The sequence below is a fragment of the Xenopus laevis genome, chromosome 4S (genome assembly GCF_017654675.1).
Source record: "Xenopus laevis strain J_2021 chromosome 4S, Xenopus_laevis_v10.1, whole genome shotgun sequence".
Lineage (NCBI taxonomy): Eukaryota > Metazoa > Chordata > Amphibia > Anura > Pipidae > Xenopus > Xenopus laevis.
In genome coordinates this window covers 124,945,414-124,967,537 of record NC_054378.1, presented here as the reverse complement: position 1 = coordinate 124,967,537, position 22,124 = coordinate 124,945,414, and the positions used below count along the sequence as shown (strand labels likewise).

Genomic DNA, 22,124 nt, shown 5'->3' with positions numbered 1-22,124 from the left:
AGAACAAGTGGTGCTCCAGTACATTTTTGAAATGGGATAAAATCTATAGTCCACTCTGGAGACCCTTGCATTTGTGCATTTATGGGGGTGCTTTCCATTTGCTTAAGTATAGAACAGAGAAGCATCTCGTGTTAGTATGTAGTTTGGGTCAGAAGTGATTTCAACACATTACCATCTGAAAGAGATGGAAGCCCACAATGGCTTATTAGTTGGCTCCATAGCTGAATAAACACTGGTGTTGACAATTTTAGGACAATTTAGAGTCTGCTTTTTTGTTTAACTTCTGGCTCAATAAAATATTCCAGTTCGGAATTTCTAGTTCCCCTATAGTTTATATGTTTTCATCAGTGCTGGGCCTGGTTACCCGGGTGCCATAGACATTCCCTACGTGCAGCACACTCACACACGAACGATTGTACATCCACGATGATGGAACGTTTGTGGAGCATACATGTGCTTGCCAGGCCTGCCAAACTAATACATAATTCATATTACATTTTATACAGGTATTACGCTTCAGAAAAACGTAAAACAAATCAAGGTGACCTGGTTCTTAGACTTCATATTGAGTCCATAAAGACTCCTTTGGACTTAAAGGAGAACTAAAGACAAACTAAATAAGTAGCTAAAAATGTTGTACATTATGTATTGTGCTTCTGTACCAGCCCAAGGCAACCACAGCCTGTAGCAGTAAAGATCAGTGTCTCCAAAGATGCCCCAGTAGCTCCCCATCTTCTTTTCTGCTGATTCACTGCACATGCTCTGTGCTGCTGTCACTTACTGAGCTTAGGGAGCCACTCACAATATACAGTACACATAGAATAGAAATGTCACAATATAAGGCTGATTAGTAATTAATACACATAATTACTACATGGCAGCACAGAAACCAGTGCAATTAGCATCAGAATTGAATAATCAGCAAACCTGTAGCATCAGCTTATATTAAAGGGGAAGCTCATTTTCTGCTGGATAATTAGTGACGAGCCCTAAGCTTAGCTTCTCAACAGCTGCTGGTTCTTGGACTTCATCTTGAGCCCACAAAACACTGTACACCAGCCAAATTTGAACCTCCTCCATTCTAAATCTTGGCTAGCCAATTGTGAAAGAAGGGTTGCCAGTTGCTTGCTATTCTATTGGCCAGCAGAGAAACAAAACTGGTGGCCAAATCTATGTCCAAGATGACATGAAGACCATGTAAAACAAGATATAAATACCCAGTCCATTAAAACTGAGTCTGGAGATCAGTCTTGACACAGAGATGTGACGATAACATTGCAAGACTCTATATAGAGACATGTGAAGATGATTAGCACATTCCCGGTGTTCAGACACAGCTTGTCTCGCTAGAAGCTGCTTCTGCTTATGGATTCAGTGCTAAAATTAGAGCAGCCCCGTTCCTAAGGAGACATCCTCTGTGCTATTAACTAACCATTATGCAATAGTCAAAATAAACCGTCCGTGTTCTGTAACTGCGATAAATTCAGAAAACATCAGGAGGGGTGAACTGGAACGTAGGAAATGATGATGATGCCGATGATGATGATGATGATGATGCTTAGGCACCATGCTCTGAGTGACACCTGTAGCGTTTATGTATCACGTTTGAGAATCTTGTATAGAAATATACATCGGATGGATGAGCTCTTGGCCAATGTTCGTCATGGCCTTTGGGATGCCTGATATAGATCTGCCAAGTATTAATAATTTGTTACTTTTACTAGAATTCAATCTCACTCAGTCCGTAGTATTCAGTCAGTATTAGACAAGTGTATCTAACACACCAGGCAAGTTTACAGGTTTAGCTAAAGGCTGATAAAGGAAAGGAGTCAGTCGAACCAATCGCTGGGAAGTCAGTTCGGCTCTATGGAAGCACCGCGGGGCTCATATTTAGTGCTGGAAAATGTGACATCAGCAGATGGGAAGAGTCAGACATACAGACTATTATTTCTCCATGGCTCACTGATCCAGCTCACAATAACCAGGGATATTTACACTAGTGTTATTGCTGAGCTGTGAGCATTTTGCTGGTGACTATATGATGAATAGTGTTGGATGGTGCTGCACGTTACACAAGGTGACATTGAGAGAGGGAGAAATAAGAGGGGGGATGAGATTATAACACTGAGACACAGATGGAAGAGGTGCAGATAGGGCGCTGTGAAACCATGACAAGAGCTCAGAAAACTGTTGGGTTCTATAGCAATATTATAAATGAGCATGCACAATATAATGAAAAGAATGAGAGAAATACACCCCTATAAAGAGTGATTTTGTTACGATTACTGTATCAGTGATATATTAACCTATTTCAATGTATAACAACAGCAATAAATAACTGCCACACTGAGACTTATTTTATTATTTAAAAAAAACAATTGCAGCTCTTATTTGATAATATAATCATATTAGAAGTCACCTTGGGTTTCCATGACCCTCACATCCCTCTTAGTGGCCTATAATATAGTTATATTATACAACAGGAGATACATTGGTTCTCATATACAGTGATACTCAGAGTTCCCTGTATAACTCAGCCTGCAGCCTTGTGTCTTTATATGGTCACAGAACTCCTCAGTGACTTCTAATATCCTTATCATTTACAGTAGGGGGTACATTATCCCTTATAATACATGAGTGATACTCAGAGTTCCCTGTATAACTCAGCCTGCAGCCTTGTGCCTTTATATGGTCACAGAACAACCCCTCAGTGACTTCTAATATCCTTATCATTTACAGTAGGGGGTACATTATCCCTTATAATACATGAGTGATACTCAGAGTTCCCTGTATAACTCAGCCTGCAGCCTTGTGCCTTTATATGGTCACAGAACAACCCCTCAGTGACTTCTAATATCCTTATCATTTACAGTAGGGGGTACATTATCCCTTATAATACATGAGTGATACTCAGAGTTCCCTGTATAACTCAGCCTGCAGCCTTGTGCCTTTATATGGTCACAGAACAACCCCTCAGTAACTTCTAATATCCTTATCATTTACAGTAGGGGGTACATTATCCCTTATAATACATGAGTGATACTCAGAGTTCCCTGTATAACTCAGCCTGCAGCCTTGTGCCTTTATATGGTCACAGAACAACCCCTCAGTGACTTCTAATATCCTTATCATTTACAGTAGGGGGTACATTATCCCTTATAATACATGAGTGATACTCAGAGTTCCCTGTATAACTCAGCCTGCAGTTGATGATGTCTGGTGAATTTAGTAGAGTGAGCTCTGTTTGCTCGTAGTCTGTACAGAGAGATCCCATAAAACTATGGCAGCATAGGAATTCCAGGACCCTGCTGGTGCACTTGTGGGTCGGGCAATTTTATCTCCGAAATCTTGTGAGCCACGAGAGCACCAACAGGGTACAGTCTATTACCATTATTACTATTAGAGCTAATGGAGTTTTTGCCTCCTACCAATCACTCTGGAGACCATAAAGGGGACAAAAATACTCCAAAATGCCGGCGCTTTTCTACTGATTCACTGGCAGAAAGAAAGGGGAGCCAAACCCTAAATGTGCCCAAGGATCTATTTGCCTTTACTCGTTCCTTGGTGCAGACTCATTCTCTATCACACTAAGAGCTTGTATATGTGTATAAATAATAAAGGAGCCTTTGCTTGTCTCCTGGTAGCGGCACAGCGAGGTGCAGAACAGATGCTGATCTGCGCTACTGACTCGCGGGGATTCTCGGGGAGATGAAACGGAGATTCAAGTGATCAGAGCCAGGGACATTGCTGAGCGCTGCAGTACTGGGACTGAGATCCGTATGGGCCCTGATTCCACAAAGCCTCCCGTCCTCTCAAGGTCATGGACACAATGCAAGTGCCGCCTGCTATCTGCCACATTCTAGCTCTGCAGGGAGAACAGACAATGCAGAGAAAATTATCCCGGGGTTAAAGGGAGGCTGTGGGCAGTAGTGGTTTTAGTGATGGTTGAATCTCACCCGTTTTGCTTCACCAAAAATTTGCGAAACTGCAAAAATTCAGCAGAATGCATTTTTTCACCCATTGAAGTCTATGGGGGTAATTTTTGAGCCAAAACGTGGTAAAAAAAAATGTTGCTCCTCATTAAAACTTTTATGGTAAAAAAGAGGACGTCTGCTCAGGGCCAGAAGGTTCGGGGCATTAAAAAAAAGTACTTTATATATTGTAAGAGAATGTGATGGGCAAATCTGACCCGTTTCCCCAATTTTTTTTAAAAAAAATGCCAAATACAGTACATTGAAGTCTATGGCCATCAAATATTTCTTTACATGCAACAAATTTTGTTTTTGCACACAACAATTTTTTTTGGAGTCTACGGGTGTTTTTTTCACGGCGAAACTTGGCGAAAAGTTTCACTCATCACTAATAATACATAGGAATATTTATTTTATGATATAACATAAACACTCCCTGCAGACAGTGCCCTGGTTGGAATAGAACCTTAAACAGGTCATGAACTTGCCCTTGTATATATGCAAAACCCTGATCCAACAAAACTCCGCCTACATTCTGCTAAGGCCCTTAGGGGATCTGTAGTTTGGACTGTTCCACCTTAATCTGAACTGCAAATCTGAGAAACCAAAGTGCCCCACCCCACACATTTCCCCTAGAAATTAATTTAAACATGAACTTCCCCTTTAAGCAGTACTGTCTCTTTAAACAGTAACATATCACGGGGGGGGGAGTCTGCCCGTACACACAGAATAACAAACAGGGACACTCCACTATAGAAAAATTCTTGAAGGGCAGTTGATAAAGCTGTAGTGGTTGGCAAAGGATGCTGGGAGTTGTAGTTAAAAGAAAAACCTCAGATTTAAAGGCTACAGTTTCCATTGTGGCACCTAAATGTTTGCACATGTGCATGGCTGGAAGACCAAACAAAAGCTCAATTAATTTCTGCTCGTTACCAAGCGCCCCGGTGCATCGTGCATTCTTGTTCTAATTTGTAAGAGCCTCTAATTATAAGAGACTATTAATAATGGGCTCTTTAATCCCATCAGCGCCTGCGGGAGTCGCACCCACTGCTGCACAGGGCCACATTCTACTTTGTCTGTGTGACTAACATCAGTGCACTTATACTCATTTAAAGGGGAAATCTGCATGACATTCAACATTTACTATGGTACAGACGAAGACATTGCAAAAGATCGTTCAAGGGGTTAATAGCACAATTTACATATTCAGTCTTGCTTAAAGAGCCACAACTCTATAAATATGTATTTTACTGTATGCAGAACGATTTAGCAGGAACAGCCCCTAAGATTGCTCATAGTCTGTACAGAGAGATCCCATAAAACTATGGCAGCATAGGTATTCCCTGTACTAAGCACAATTCAGCAGGAACAGTCCCTAAGTTTGCTCATAGTCTGTACAGAGAGATCCCATAAAACTATGGCAGCATAGGTATTCCCTGTACTAAGCACAATTCAGCAGGAACAGTCCCTAAGTTTGCTCATAGTCTGTACAGAGAGATCCCATAAAACTATGGCAGCATAGGTATTCCCTGTACTAAGCACAATTCAGTAGGAACAGTCCCTAAGTTTGCTCATAGTCTGTACAGAGAGATCCCATAAAACTATGGCAGCATAGGTATTCCTCTGTACTAAGCACAATTCAGCAGGAACAGTCCCTAAGTTTGCTCATAGTCTGTACAGAGAGATCCCATAAAACTATGGCAGCATAGGTATTCCCTGTACTAAGCACAATTCAGCAGGAACAGTCCCTAAATTTGCTCATAGTCTGTACAGAGAGATCCCATAAAACTATGGCAGCATAGGTATTCCCTGTACTAAGCACAATTCAGCAGGAACAGTCCCTAAGTTTGTTCATAGTCTGTACAGAGAGATCCCATAAAACTATGGCAGCATAGGTATTCCCCTGTACTAAGCACAATTCAGTAGGAACAGCCCCTAAGTTTGCTCATAGTCTGTACAGAGAGATCCCATAAAACTATGGCAGCATAGGTATTCCCTGTACTAAGCACAATTCAGCAGGAACAGTCCCTAAGTTTGCTCATAGTCTGTACAGAGAGATCCCATAAAACTATGGCAGCATAGGTATTCCCTGTACTAAGCACAATTCAGCAGGAACAGTCCCTAAGTTTGCTCATAGTCTGTACAGAGAGATCCCATAAAACTATGGCAGCATAGGTATTCCCTGTACTAAGCACAATTCAGCAGGAACAGCCCCTAAGTTTGCTCATAGTCTGTACAGAGAGATCCCATAAAACTATGGCGGCATAGGTATTCCCTGTACTAAGCACAATTCAGCAGGAACAGTCCCTAAGTTTGCTCATAGTCTGTACAGAGAGATCCCATAAAACTATGGCGGCATAGGTATTCCTCTGTACTAAGCACAATTCAGCAGGAACTGGCTCTAAGTTTGCTCATAGTCTGTACAGAGAGATCCCATAAAACTATGGCAGCATAGGTATTCCCTGTACTAAGCACAATTCAGCAGGAACAGCCCCTAAGTTTGCTCATAGTCTGTACAGAGAGATCCCATAAAACGATGGCGGCATAGGTATTCCTCTGTACTAAGCACAATTCAGCAGGAACAGTCCCTAAGTTTGCTCATAGTTTGTACAGAGAGATCCCATAAAACTATGGCAGCATATGTATTCGCTGTACTAAGCACAATTCAGCAGGAACAGTCCCTAAGTTTGCTCATAGTCTGTACAGAGAGATCCCATAAAACTATGGCGGCATAGGTATTCCCTGTACTAAGCACAATTCAGCAGGAACTGGCTCTAAGTTTGCAGCTAAACTGAACAATGAACATGATTTCTTCTCTGTATAGTTGTGTCTATGTGAATAGGAGTTGCTATTAGTGATGGGCGAATTTATTCGCCAAGGCGCGAATTCGCAGCGAATTTGCGCGATTCACCGCCAGTGAAGAAATTTGTGAAACGCCCGCGAAAAAAATGGACGCCGGCGTAAAAAATGGGCTCTGCCGTAAAAAAAACGGGCGCCGGCATCAAAAGCGGGTGCCGGCGTCAAAAACGAGAATTTCGCTGGAAATTCGCGAATTTTTCGGTGAAGCAAAATGGCGCAAATTCGCCCATCACTAGTTGCTAAACTGAGTAAGAACATGCTTAGAGCGACAGGCATCAGTATTCCAGCACAGAATATCTTTGGATAGAAAAACATATTCAGTCGTAGCTTACAGGCTGTTTCAGGCAAATAACTGGAAGGTAAATACCACTTAATACATGGTCCCATTTAGCCTTGAAAAAGCAAAAGGTTAGATCCATCTCACTTATTAACCGCACGGACGCAGAGATTTCATAATGTCCCCAATTAGTTCACAAAAGGTTAAGGAATCCACAGCGGAGGCTTCATGATCGAGTACAATATTAGAAAAATAAAACAAAAGGTTTGACCTTGCCTGGCACTGCTAAAAATAAACGGGTCAATTCCGGAGACTACTGAGTGAGAAACAGCCAGGATTTAACAACAGAATCTCAGAACTTCAGTGGAGCCGGGCTGGATACAGAGAACAATAGGAATATGCCAGTTTTAACTGTTTCTGTGCCAGTGATTTTAATTTTCAAATTTCATTCATTGCTGGGCAACTAGTGATCCAGATCCCATATAACTACATGCCCAGGGGCCTAATGCAAGCTCTGATGCCAAGTCCAGGGGCCCCCAGTGCCCAGTCCCCTACTTATTTCTGTGAAACTCCTGTTCACCCAGTGATATCTGCCTCTTTAATTCTACCTGGGGGGAAGTAAAATCAACGTCATTTCAGCAGGACTTAAAGTTGTCGGCAGGTATCAAACCGGAACTTCCAAAAGTATCACCCAGGAACCCATTGTTTAAATAGTACAAAAATATTTATTTTTACATCATGTATAAAAGATAAAAGCCTTACGCGTTTCGTGTCATGAAGATTTCTATTTCTGCAGGGAGATCATGGCCCAGTGCTGGTTCCCTTTACATCAAATGACATCATGCATTAAGTGCATCATATCTCTGATGTCATACAGATAGCTGAGGACCGGGCACCCATGGGTACAGGAAATGCGGGTGCAGGTAAGGGTGTGGGTCGGAGGATCTGTCATTCACAGGTTGGGTTTTGGATCATTAAACATATTTTTTTTTTTTTTACTTTCCCTGCCTTTAGATGATGTCATTTTTGGGGTTATGATGACATCACTTCTGTTTTTTATCAGCTGATTGGGAGGCAGATTTAACCGTTGGATTGAAGATTAGAGCAGGTAAAAAAGTGGTTAGGGGGTTGAATGCAGGTCTGCCCAATTAGATCAGCTCCCTGGCAGACCCCTCTCTCTGACCCCTCTCTCTGACCCCTCTTCTCGTGAGGAACATACCACTTCACACAGGCAGTTTTTTTTCTTCTTTGACCGTGGCGGCCCTTATGTCCTGAGAACACCCATGGGTGTAATGTAAACTGAGTGATTTTAGGAGTGGACTCCACCGCTGATAATGGCAAGTGATATGGCTAGACGGGTGAGGTGACTGGTATGGGATCCGTTATCCGGAAACCAATTATCCAAAAACCGTTAAACTAGGGATGCACCAAATCTAATACTTGGAATTCAGCTGAATCCTTGGTGAAAGATTCGGCCGAATACCGAACCACATACTAATTTGCCTATGCAAATTAGGGGCAGAAAAGGAAAAACTGGAAAAAATTATTTTTTTGTGACGAAAAGTCACATGATTTCCCTACCCACCCCTATAATTACATATGCAAATTAGGATTCGGTTCGGCCGAATCCTGGATTTGGTGCATCCCTACTTTAAATTATGTGAAGGTCGTCTCCCATAGTCTCCATTTTATCCAAATAATAAAAATGGTTTCCTTTTTCCCTGTAATAATAAAACAGTAGCTTGTACTTGATCCCAAATAATCTTTATAGGAGGCAAAACAATTTTTAGGAGACGGGGAGGCACGTTTATTAAAGGTCGAATTTTGAATTCATGTGAGATTTCTAAAACTCTATTAAATTCGAATATACTCGAAATTCGACTTGGGGGTTATTTATGGAAAAAAAATTGAATATCTAAAACTCGGACAAATTTTCCCAACAGAAAACTCAAATTCGACTAAACTCGTTTGAGTTTTTTCTCAGAAAAGAACTCGAATGTCAGGAAGGCTACTAACATGTCCATATTGGTCCCTTGATCTCTCCCATTGACTTCTACATGAACTCAGCAGGTTTTAATTGGCGATAATAATTGAATTCGAGATCCTAAAGGGCCAGAGTGTGATAAATCTCGGATATTGAATTCAAATTAAAACTCGAACCGAGTTTGGATAATTCACAATTCGAATTTGAGAGTTGTGACCATAAAAAAATAGAAAATTAGAATTTTCAATTCGACCCTTAATAAATCTGCCCCTTAAAATATGGAGATCCAAATTACTGAAAGACCCCTTATCCGGAAAACCCCAGGTCCTGAGCTTTCTAGATAACAGATACCATACACAGGGGCGTAATTACAGAGGAAGGAGACCCTGAGGTTGCAGGGGGCCCAGGAGGTATAGGGGGTAGTGATGAGCGAATTTCTCCAATTTCACTTTGCTGAAAAATTTGCTAATTTCCCACAAAAAAAAAAAACAATTGTGAAATCAGAAAGTTCACAAAAAAATGGCGAAATTCGAACGTTTTCACAAAAAAATCGAGCAATTCCAACATTTTCACAAAATAATTGAGCAATTCGAATGTTTTCACTGAAAAATCAAGCAATTTGAATGTTTTCACGGAAAAATCTAGCAATTCGAATGTTTTCACTAAAATCATGCAATTCGAACGTTTTCACCAAAAAATCTAGCAATTCGAACATTTTCACTAAAAAATTTGAGCAATTTCGAAAGTTTTCACAAAAAAATCAAGCAATTCGAACGTTTTCACTGAAAAATCGTGCAATTCGAAAGTTTTCACAAAAAAAATTAATAAGTTCGAACGTTTTCACGAAGAAATCGGAAATTGATGCTGGCGAATTTTTACCGGTGAATTTTCCCGGTAGATTCGCGGCGTCGAAATATGGAAATTCGGCACAAATTTGTGCCAGGCGAATTTATTCACCCTTCATTAATAGGGGGCCCATGAGGCCAAAATAAAGAGCAATTTCAACAAATATTGGTAAAACAGAACAAACTCTGGATATGTTGGGGCCCTATATTTAATTTGCTTTGGGGCCCAGTAACATCGAGTTACTCCACTGCCCATACCTGGATCATAAAGAGAAAAGCTCTTCATTCTGTGTAAGTGGGGGCTCAGCATTGGTTGTACCCGGCCCCCCGTGCAACTGCTTCTGTTCTCATTCAGATTCTGGGGGATCTCTCAGTGGTCCCCCCTCCCCTCTGTACAGTCTGATCTCATCCCCGCGCCTGCGACTCCCTCTAATCATTTCTCTGCGGTGACAGAAATAACGTTGATCATTATGGATTTCTCTCAGTCCTGGGAATTCCTTTCTTGAAACACAAAATCCATAGGCCTAATAACTTCTTCCAAATGGCTAATAACTTAACCAGGAGGGGAGGAGACCGGGACCAATCACAGGCTGCGACACAAATCCCCCGTTCCCACAAACGACAGTTTTCGGTACTGTGATCAGTTGAGTGTTTCATCCATCCAATTCTTTTTTTCTGGTTATCTATAGCTGCAACCCATTTCCCCAGCTAAACGTGGACTTATATGGGTTTGCCTGATTCTGAAGCTTTTTATACAACATGTGACATGTGACACTGAACTAAGGACTCATCAGAGATCCTATCTGATCCCCATTGTAAGCAGCAGTCCTGTCCTGCTTTATGGCAGCTGAGATTCTAGCTATCTGTATAACAGAGCCACCTACCTGACCAAACCTAAATGGATGAACACAACATGATTTTGAAAGTATGTATGTAGCAGAGACGTCACAATGGAGACAGCAGATCTATCAGCTTGAGGCTGTCCATGATCTAGTAAGGGCACAATGGAGGTCTAATTAATACACAATTACAATTATCTCCCCTGTATGGTTTTCAGGCTTTAAACTCTTTGAGGGCTTGAGGGCTTGTTATTTTATTGCCTAATAAATGAAACTGAAACAATAAATCAGACTTGCTGGGAAAGGTTTTTATAGTCCGGCCTGGGAATTTATCATCAGGCGGCTTCTAAATTCCCTGTCAGAGGAGGGAGAATGCAGGGGACAAGCAACAGGAATATTAAATATTTAGTAAGAGGAATCATCCACTGTGGCTTTAATGCAGGGCTGTCAGACCCATTAAAGCGATGGCAATTTGCTTGTCCAGTGATTATCAGTTTTGTCTATTCCCATATTTATTGCTGCTTGGAATTCAGCAGTCACAACACAATTCTGACCCTGCAGCATTTTCCCATAATTTACATTTATCCAAATTCTTTTGTGCTTAGCCGTAATATAACATATGACTATGGATAGCACAATGGGTCAAAATAAAAGCCTATAAAATTTTGCTTGGCTCATGGTGTTGACACTGTACAGGCAATGAGCAGACTTGCAGGCTGTTCCTGCAAAATCATGATTAGTACAGAAGAATTCTGATGCTGCTGTAGAAATCAATGTTGACTCCCAATCAGGCTGAATATAAACAGATGGAGGGTTGTATATCCCGTACAATACATATAAATCGGTGCTTACAGCAGCCCAATCTCACACACAGAACCAAAGGAAATGCTTCAGTGGTAAACATGAGCATTATATATTATATAGCAGATAAATATGCAGGAAAAAAAAGGAATATTACTCAGACTCAAAATCCTATCATGGATTTTTAATACCTTATCCTCACACAGACAGACACAGTAATTGGAAGATTTGGATCCATCTACATTATCTCCTGCCAGACTGCTCAGACCCGAGTTCCTACTCAGCTGCTGGGTTTCCAGGCTAAGTTTGTACATTGTGTAACCGTTTCATCTGCCTGGGTGTCCTCCTCAAACCCTCCATTACTAGAGTACAGAAAAATAATTGGTTTATAACAGCATTTAAAGAGGCAACTCACTTTTAAATAAGATATCAGCAGCCTTGTGCCTTTATATGGTCACAGAACAACCCCTCAGTGACTTCTAATATCCTGATCATTTACAGTAGGGGGTACATTATCCCTTATAATACATGAGTGATACTCAGAGTTCCCTGTATAACTCAGCCTTGTGCCACTACATTTTCAGTAAATAACACAATACATTCAGCTCCATCACGTTAGAGCGTGAGCTTTGCAGTGAATCCTACTACACCCCCAGTCATCTCTCTGTCTCTTCACCTGCCCAGGTTCCCATCCCAGAGGTCCGTGGAGATAGAAAATTGCTAAAAATCCTGCAATAATGAAATGAAATCTAATTTCGGACTGACTGACCAAGGATAACTGTAACAAATGATAAAGCTATTGTTATATGCAGATATAAAATCCCTGTTTTGTTTAAAGGGGAAGGCGCTTTAGTAACTGTTTGCATAGATTCATGTGAATGCAGAGGATGTATTGGTTTCCTGTCTGAATTAATGAGGGTTCCTAGGCCAGATCTCTATACAGGGAAAATATAAATAAATGAGCAAATGGGAAAGCAGTCACCAGATTCAGTCGGTTGTCAAGACACCTGGATAAATTGGACATAATTAAGGTGAAGCACAAATGACAGTTCTCCATGGGCGGCTACTTACTGGGACTCTGTCACCTCTATATGTGATATAAATAAATGTGCCTTTACATTAAACTCGTGTCTGAATGTGTCTGATTGTTGTTTCTCCATCTACGAGAGGCATGTGGGTATTTCTTTATAAGCAGCCCCATTTTCACATAGCTGACAAACCCCCTTATAAAGTAGGGCTTGTAGGGCAATAGGTACAATGTAGGTCCACACCCACAATCACACTCACACACTCACACACCCATACTCACACCCACACTCACCCACTCACACACCCATACTCACACCCACACTCACACACCCACACTCACACACTCACACACCCATACTCACACCCACACTCACACACCTACACTCACACACCCACAGTCATACTCACACACCCATACTCACACTCACACACCCATACTCACACCCACACTCACACACCTACACTCACACACCCACAGTCATACTCACACACCCATACTCACACTCACACACCCATACTCACACCCACACTCACACACCTACACTCACACACTCACACACCCACACCCACAGTCACACACCACACTCACACACCCACACTCACACACCCACAGCCACACTCACACACCCACACTCACACATCCACACTCACATACCCACACTCACACACCCACAGTCACACTCACACACCCACACTCACACATCCACTCACAAACCCACACTCACACACCCACACTCACATACCCACACTCACACACCCATACTCACACCCACACTCACATACCCATATTCACACAATCACACTCACATACCCATACTCACACACTCACATACCCACATTCACATACCCACACTCACATACCCACACTCACATACCCACACTCGCCCACTCACACACCCACACTCACATACCCACACTCACACACCCATACTCACACCCACATTCACATACCCACACTCACACACCCACAATCACACTCACATACCCATACTCACACACTCACATACCCACATTCACATACCCACATTCACATACCCACACTCACATACCCACACTCACACACCCATACTCACAACCACACTCACACACCCACACTTGCACACACTCACCACAACCTCCCAATACTCAAAGGGAAAGAACATCAGGAACCGCCTCAGATAGCAAGAGGCAAAGAATCGCCCCTGGGGTCAAGCCGTGCAAAGATTATTGTAGAAACATGCTTGACAAAGGGGGTGCTACCCAAATATGTTGCAATTCCTGCAATAAACTGTGCAAGGGCTTGTCTCTGTGTGTATCTGCTTGTGTGTCAGTGAATGTTTTTTTCCTGGTAGAGCAATAGGGTTTCCCTTACCTTGGGAGCCAAAGTATCTGCTTGACCTGACTTTAAGGGCAAAGACCACTATGATGGAAGGGGGTTGCTATGGACCCCCAGCACCCTGTCAGAATGAAATGTATTTGAAGTCATTAATATTTGAGACCTGAGTTTTAACTAGTAATCAATAGTCATTTATTTAAACAATATCATGGGATGTTTGTCGAAACAGAATTGTTGAATGAGGAAACAGTCCACTAAGGTTCTGTCTGTAAGATGAAAAGACTGAGGTACAAATTAAAGGAAACACGGGGAGACATTTGTAACTGAACAAAACACTGCCACAAAGGAAGACTGAAAGTGCTGTTAATTGGAGGTGATTGTAATGAACATGAGTTGTTTGCGGCAGAGGATACGAGTGATACGTTCCTGTACCAGGTGATGTTACAGATCTGAATCAGCAATAGAAACATAAGCAGCGGGGGAATCAAGTCATTTAGATTTGCTTCTCAGATACACATGGATTCATTGGAGGGGGACAAATACAGGGGATATTAGAATAATGCACAAATCTGCATATTGGTGGGGGGAACAAGCAGAATATAATTGTCCTTATATAATCAATGAGTTTTCATTCTTTATCTAAAGGTTATCGGTACAATGTAGAAGCAGAACAAACTGATACACAGAAAATTAACATTGGGTCTCATTACAAATCCTTGAATATGATGTTTCACTTGGGCAACTGGTTCCTAACAATGGCTGATATGTATTGACAGAAGGCAAAACAAATCACTAGCGGCACATTATAATAATAAAAGCTTATATCAGTGTTTCTCACTAGGGATGGGCGAATTTTTTCGCCTCGTTTCGCGGAAAAAATGACACCCATAGACTTGTATGGCGGCGTGCGTCAAAAAAAGTGAAACTAAATGGGTCAAATCGGCCCATTCCTATTTCTCACATGTTTTGGCCCTGTTCCCCCCAGAACTGTGGAGTTGGTACATTAATCCTTTGACTCCAACTCTCGTTTAATGGAACCTCTGACTCCTCTGTTTTTTTTAAGGAACAGTAACACTAAAAACTGAATGTGTATCAAAGAAATGAAAATATAATATAGTGTTGCTCTGCACTGGTAAAACTGGTGTGTTTGCTTCAGAAACTCTACTATAGTTTATATAAACAAGCTGCTGTGTAGCCATGGGGCCAGCCATTCAAGCACAGGATACACAGTAGATAACAGATAAGTACTACTATAGTTTATATAAACAAGCTGCTGTGTAGCCATGGGGGCAGCCATTCAAGCACAGGATACACAGTAGATAACAGATAAGTACTACTATAGTTTATATAAACAAGCTGCTGTGTAGCCATGGGGGCAGCCATTCAAGCACAGGATACACAGTAGATAACAGATAAGTACTACTATAGTTTATATAAACAAGCTGCTGTGTAGCCATGGGGCAGCCATTCAAGCACAGGATACACAGTAGATAACAGATAATTACTACTATAGTTTATATAAACAGGCTGCTGTGTAACCATGGGGCCAGCCATTCAAGCACAGGATACACAGTAGATAACAGATAAGTACTACTATTGTTTATATAAACAAGCTGCTGTGTAGTCATATACCAAAATTAACTGAAGTATTGTTCTTAGAAATAGAATTGCTTCTGCCCTATCCTTCTTCATAGAAGCTGTTAAATCAAATTTCATTACACGGTGTTTGTATTTAAAGTTATTAGGAGTTGTACTCCTACTCTGACTTCAGATACCTAAAATTGCTTTCGACTCTTGTTCATCCCCCTGCCCACAATTCCGGCATTTAGTCAGGGAGTGCCTTAGGTTATAAAACAGTTGTATCAGATATTCAGCATCAAGGACATACTTTGCATAACTGTATAGTTGCTTTTTTTTTGGTAAATGACCTTTGGGGTGGGTTTCCAAGAGTACTCAGGACAAGGACCCAGGGTTCTGTGACCATATAAAGGCACAAGGCTACAGGCTGAGTTATACAGGGAACTCTGAGTATCACTCATGTATTATAAGGGATAATGTACCCCCTGCTGTAAATGATAAGGATATTAGAAGTCACTGAGGGGTTGTTCTGTGACCATATAAAGGCACAAGGCTGCAGGCTGAGTTATACAGGGAACTCTGAGTATCACTCATGTATTAGAAGGGATAATGTACCCCCCTACTGTAAATGATAAGGATATTAGAAGTCACTGAGGGGTTGTTCTGTGACCATATAAAGGCACAAGGTTGCAGGCTGAGTTATACAGGGAACTCTGAGTATCACTCATGTATTCACTCAAAGTATTTAAAGATAACCTTTCCCTTTTAGATCTATGTTATCCAACCTGTGGCCCTGAACTGTTCCAATCGTAGAACAACAGAGAAGTATTCGCACACCCTGGCCTTCCCGAAAAGTAGAGATCCCTGGTGCACAGCAAAATGGAGGAAACGGCAACCCCACGATCCAATGGCGACAAGAAATTCACCGGCACACAGGTAATGCAAGCAGGTTATACCTTGCTAGAAATTTATTTGCAGCATGCAACATTTCTTGTCGCCCTGAACTGTTCCAAACCAGGGCTAAAACACGTGAGCTCTTCCCCTGGACCCATGAACACTGTCTGTATACAAACACTGAGAGTGAGGGAGACGTAATTCCTTGGACATTACGATTTACTCCCTAAACCAAACAGCCATCACGAGCTGTCACTTTGCAACTGTCACATCCAGTGCAAACTAACACTTTCTATCTGCCCTCAAACTCTTGCAGGGCACACTTCTCTGTGACAGCCAATCAGCATCTGCGAAGAGGTTGCCTGTTAGGTGCTACTCCTATTGCTGTCAGATTTTTAATGAGAAAATGATGAGACCTATTATAAAGGGCCCAAATGCTAGTTCTGATTGTAACGGTGTAGGTAGGACTGTGCTAAGCACAAGGGCTCCCTATACAGTTTCTTGCTGAGCGATTGATGGGACCGCACTACTCGTCACCCTACATTAAGCCTTTCCATGTTGGAACGCAGCAGTGCTGATTACTCCCAATAACTGCAGCGCACCCTGTGATTCATTATGGGGACTGACACAATCTTTCAGCCCTTATCCACCTGTATTCCTGAATTACTTCCTTCCAAATGATTTATTTCTATATTGGTGCATACCTGGAATATAAAATTAAAACTGTGTAATAGCCAGAATATAAACTAGGTTTACGCAGGGATGCCTCTCTCTCTAATGTTTTTTTTTTTGAACTACAACTCCCACAGTCCCTGTGCTGTGGGAAGTTGCAGCAACAACAGCTGATCTGATTTCAAGGGTAAGTAAAGCCCTGTACAAGGGAGAATACGCAATATAAAGAGATGGCCTCTTCCTCTTATACTGATTCATTCAAACATAATAAAGGTTATTTACTAACACCCTGGATGCAAGTGCCCCAGAGGTACAGAGTGCAGCTCCATTGGACACAATGCAGTCCTGCTATAGAGCAGACAGTGAGTGTTGGACCCTGCAGAGGCCTTCGCCCACCTGAATGTGACTTTCCCTGTCCATCCCAATTAATACAGTATTTATGGGAGCCTTTGATCTCTGCTTTGCTCTATTCCTCCTCTTCCTCTAGCCTTGAGATTAACCCTTGGTTTGTATAATAGGAGGTGAGACCTTCTGAGAGATTGTGCAATCAGTTTGGTTCCAGAGACCCCCAAGGTTCTCCAGATATTTTGCAGAATGAATATTGACCCCAATCTTTTTAGTAACCTTGGCAGTGTAGATACCTGTATGGCACCATTACCGATTAAAGGGTAAAAGTCCATGTAGAAACAGTCAGGCTTCCCAAATCCCACTGGAATCACTAGATGCTAAGCAGAAATTGAGTGCAGGCTTGAACTTGATGTTCACTTTTTATACCTGCACAGCTATATCTCTGTGTAACAACCCAGCTCCACTCTGCTGGAAGAAGCACATGATCTGCAACTGCTCTCACTGCTCTCTGATTGTCCTTACTTTTTGTCCTTGCATCCCGCAATAGCTGCTCTTCTCTTCTCCACGTCACAGACAGGACTGCTGACAGTGGTGTAACTAGATATTACTGGGCCCCACAGCACAGCAACATATCCAGAGTTTGTCCTATTTTACCAATATATCTTGAAATTGCCCATTATTTTAGCCTCATGGGGCCCCTATACCTCCTGGGCCCCCCTTCAGCCACAGGGTCCGCTTCCTCTCTAGTTACACCCTGACAGACAACCAGAACTACAACTCTCACCCCCCAGAAAGCTGAGCTCATAAAGCGTGCTGGAATATATATATACATATACTGCAACAGAAGATTAAAATGTGCTCAGCTGCTGGGGGGCTGTCAAACTTGTTGGTCTGATCCTATATGCCCCCATCTAGATTGTAGTCAATATTTATACTAGTCTCACCATACTTAGGGCCCAAACGCCCAACCCTAAAACCAACCCAGTGATTTTGTTTGTTCCTTCATTATTAATAAATTATATCAGCCTGGTGTCCTAAATTAGCAATTACCTTTAAAGACTCAGTAGACCTTCTAATGCAACGCCTCAATCAAAGACCCCAGCATTCACTTGCCCTTAATCTCGGCGCAATTGTTTGATGCATTGTTAGGTTGCATGGCAGCTCGCCCATTTGCATGACAGCAAAAGCACCTTCAAAGACTCTGAGACTTATGGGACATAAGGTTAACCCTTCACTGCCAGCAGTCATCATGGCTGGAAGGATTACCCTCAACTCCTCCAGAAGCGCAAGACGATTATTCACTGCTGACCTTGTTCCTGATCTGAGCTCGGATGATTTATCACTGGCTATTAAACAGTCCCTTCTTCTAAGCAAGGTGCACTTGAAATGACATTGATCCCATCACTAAAGCAACTGAATCAGTCATAGGAAATAATAAATCTCAGGGACATCACTACATCCCCCACACCATAGTTATGCACCCAGTTACCCCATTCCTCTACACACACAGATCTGTTAGTACTGGTTCCATCTCAACTAGAACTCATTAGGAAGGTGGCCTATAGATGGCGCTGCTGCATGGCTCCCAGTCTGTATGGAGGTACTGGGTTATGATAAGGAACAGATGTTGGGATTCTGCAGTTCCTATTGATTAATCCTGCCCCAACGTGAGCCCCCACGAGCCTTCCAAAATCAATTTATCCATCGTTTCCTTTATACAAGGGTAACATGAGCCCCTGCTGTTGGCTGAAGCAACTGGGAGCAGCACTGCAGACTTAGATTCCTCCAGTAATACTTATCATGACCCTCCCCAGCAGGAAAAACTGCCGCTCTCTCCCATTATAGAAGTCTGATCCCCCCGGGGCTATTGTCTGACTCCCTCCAAGGTGCTTTGTAAGAGGCACATTAGCTAATCTGGTGTCACCTCTTTGAGTGGAGCACCTTAACTCACCGAGCGCCACAGTAAACTCTGCACCCAAACTGTCACCTCACAGCCCACCCCATTCAGTTGCCCCAAACTGTCATTGTATTAAGGTTATGTACTTACAAAGGGATATCTATAAACACATTTTCAATCACTGCTATTGTCTATGGAAACTCTTTTCCCAAGAGGAGCCGCAGCAGCTGGGTCTATGCCAGATAAACCCTGGACGTGATCCTATCTTCCCTTTTACTGGCACATTTCTAAGAGGGTTACTGATGGGCTGCTGGATAATCTAGTTGGTACCCAAGTGCAGTCATCATCATTGTCAAGGACAACCAGCATGCCTCCAGCTGAACTACAACTCCCAGAATTCCTGGAAAGGCCAAGGATGCTGTTCAGAGAGCTCAACATGATTCCACCTCCTTATCTCAAGAAAAGAGGCCTGTGTTCCAATGCATGGGGAGTGAGGGATTGTGGGAGTTGTAGTTTAGCAACATTAGGTTGAAGAGCTCTGATCATTATCCCAATGAATGAGGCCCAATGCAGTTCTCATATACTTCCCAGGCCTGTGATCTGGACTGAGCAACTGCCACACACAGACACAAGGTACAGATTGAGGGGTCCCCCTGCTCCCCCAGTTTTACCTTCTGTTGCCTCCTGGCCATGTCGGTAGGTTGTTTGGCATTGAAGGGGTAGGCGATGCACCTCATGACAAACACATAGAGCTGAAGCTTCCTCTTCCTCTCCTCTTCCTCCTTCTGCAGCTTCTCCAGCTCTTCCTTCTCCTTCTCACTCACCACCGAGGGGCTGGGGCTGGAGGGTCGGACACTGCTGCTGCTGCGACTACTGGGCTGTAGCCCCCCTGAGCTCTCGCTGGTCCGACTGGGGGAGAGGCGAGTCCCGGTGGTCGGGGCCTGACTCTCTTTGATTTCAGGCTCCTCCACGACCTCCTCCGCCTCCTCCTCGCTGGAAGACGGGTCCAACATGTTGGCTACAAAGCACAGCGGGGTCGGCTGATAGATCCAGGGGCTGCTCTAGAAAGATCACCTTCCAGCCTTGTTGTCCTCTGCCAGTGGGATAAAAACAGGAAAGAAAAATCTCTTTTGTATGAGGAAATAAATCGCAACACGCGATGTAAAGGGAAAGCGACGCGCGGCCGCTGCGATCTGTTGTTGCAGAAGAGGCAGAGCGATTACGTGTTTATCGATTTAACTCTCTCCTCCCCGCTGCTGAGGGGGATCCGCCTGCTGCACTTTCACTGCCGGGCGAAGGACACACGGTCCAATGGATAAAAGTCGCCCAGGAGCGGCAGATGCTGCGTCTCCTCCTCTGTCTCCTCCTCCTCCTGCTGCTGCTGCTGCGCTTTGTCCTGCGGGGAGCTGACCAGAGTGCTGAAGCGCATCCCAGGCTGCAGTCAGTGGGAGGATCCGCTCCATTCACAACCTGGACAGCGGCTGTAGCGCTACTGCTGGAGGGTCGCAGTCATCTGCGCGACCCACATTCCCAACGAGCCGTGTCGCTACCAGTCTGCAGTGAATGGACATATATATATATATATATATGTGTTTGTAACAAGAGCCTGGCTCACTCTTTTACTGACATCTGCATCATGAAGAGCTGATAATGCTAAACTACAACTCCCAGAATCCTCCATCAGCCCAGGGTACACTGATCATGTGACAAATATTTAATTCCCCAAAGAAATACCCAGGTATTAGCTGAGCATCAGGTTAAACTAAAAGAAACTACAACTCCCAGAATCCTCCAGCAGCCCAGGATACAGAGCACACTGACAAATATTTAATTCCCCAAAAGAATATCCAGGTATAAGCAGAGTATCAGGTTTAAGTAACTAAAAGAAACTACAACTCCCAGAATCCTCCAGCAGCCCAGGATACAGAGCAGACTGATCACGTGACAAATATTTAATTCCCCAAAGAAATACCCAGGAATTAGCTGAGCATCAGGTTTATGTTACTAAAAGAAACTACAACTCCCAGAATCCTCCAGCAGCCCAGGGTACAGAGCACATTGACAATGTGACAAAATTAATTACCCAAAGGAATACCCAGGAATTAGCTGAGCATCAGGTTTATGTTACTAAAAGAAACTACAACTCCCACAATCCTCCAGCAGCCCAGGAAACAGAGCACACTCATCATGTGACAAATATTTAATTCCCCCAAAGAATACCCAGGTATTAGCTGAGCATCAGGTTTAACTAAAGGAAACTACAACTCCCAGAATCCTCCAGCAGCCCAGGGTACAGAGCACACAGACAATGTGACAAAATTAATCACCCAAAGGAATACCCAGATAGTAGCTGTGCGTCAGGTTTATGTTACTAAAAGAAACTACAACTCCCAGAATCCCCCGATAGCTTAACATAAACACTTGCTGCAAAGATATCCTTCTCTTGTTCATGATTGATCTGATTATTTGACATATTTTTCTGCACTACAAATCCCAGCATTCCCAGTCATCTAGAGACATGAGAACGAAGATCTTGCAGCTGTTCACATTATATTTATAGTAAAACTACAACTCCCTGCAGCCTAGCCTCCCCCCCTCCATTGGGAGTTCAAATACATGCAATTGCCCCATCCACTGCATACCCCATAAATCAGAAGTTACTTGTAGGGCACAAGGGTAACAATCACATTTCATAGCAGTGCTGTCCACCCATCAGTTCTTCAGTTGTTGTTTAACTCCAACTCCCAGCATCCTTAGACAGGCAGAGATATGGAAACCCTCTTGGCCTCATGGTGTTGTTGAACTAAAACCGCTG

The 22,124-nt window shown here is 42.9% G+C and overlaps 1 protein-coding gene across 26 annotated transcripts in view; it reads right to left on the bottom strand.

The window, feature by feature from the left end:
- Window positions 1–20,691, bottom strand: part of LOC108715931 (calcium-dependent secretion activator 1-like) — a 255,593-nt gene extending 234,902 nt beyond the window's left edge. For 11 of the 26 annotated variants that reach the window (XM_041561795.1, XM_041561801.1, XM_041561798.1 and 8 more), the window contains exon 1: window positions 19,981–20,687. In XM_041561795.1, coding sequence (XP_041417729.1) covers window positions 19,981–20,322 — 342 coding nt within the window. In that variant the 5' untranslated portion in view covers window positions 20,323–20,687. Of the gene's footprint in view, window positions 1–19,980 lie in introns of all 26 variants that reach the window. The other 15 variants (XM_041561800.1, XM_041561812.1, XM_041561796.1 and 12 more) reach the window with 4 other exon arrangements.
- Between the last annotated feature and the right edge of the window lie 1,433 nt (window positions 20,692–22,124).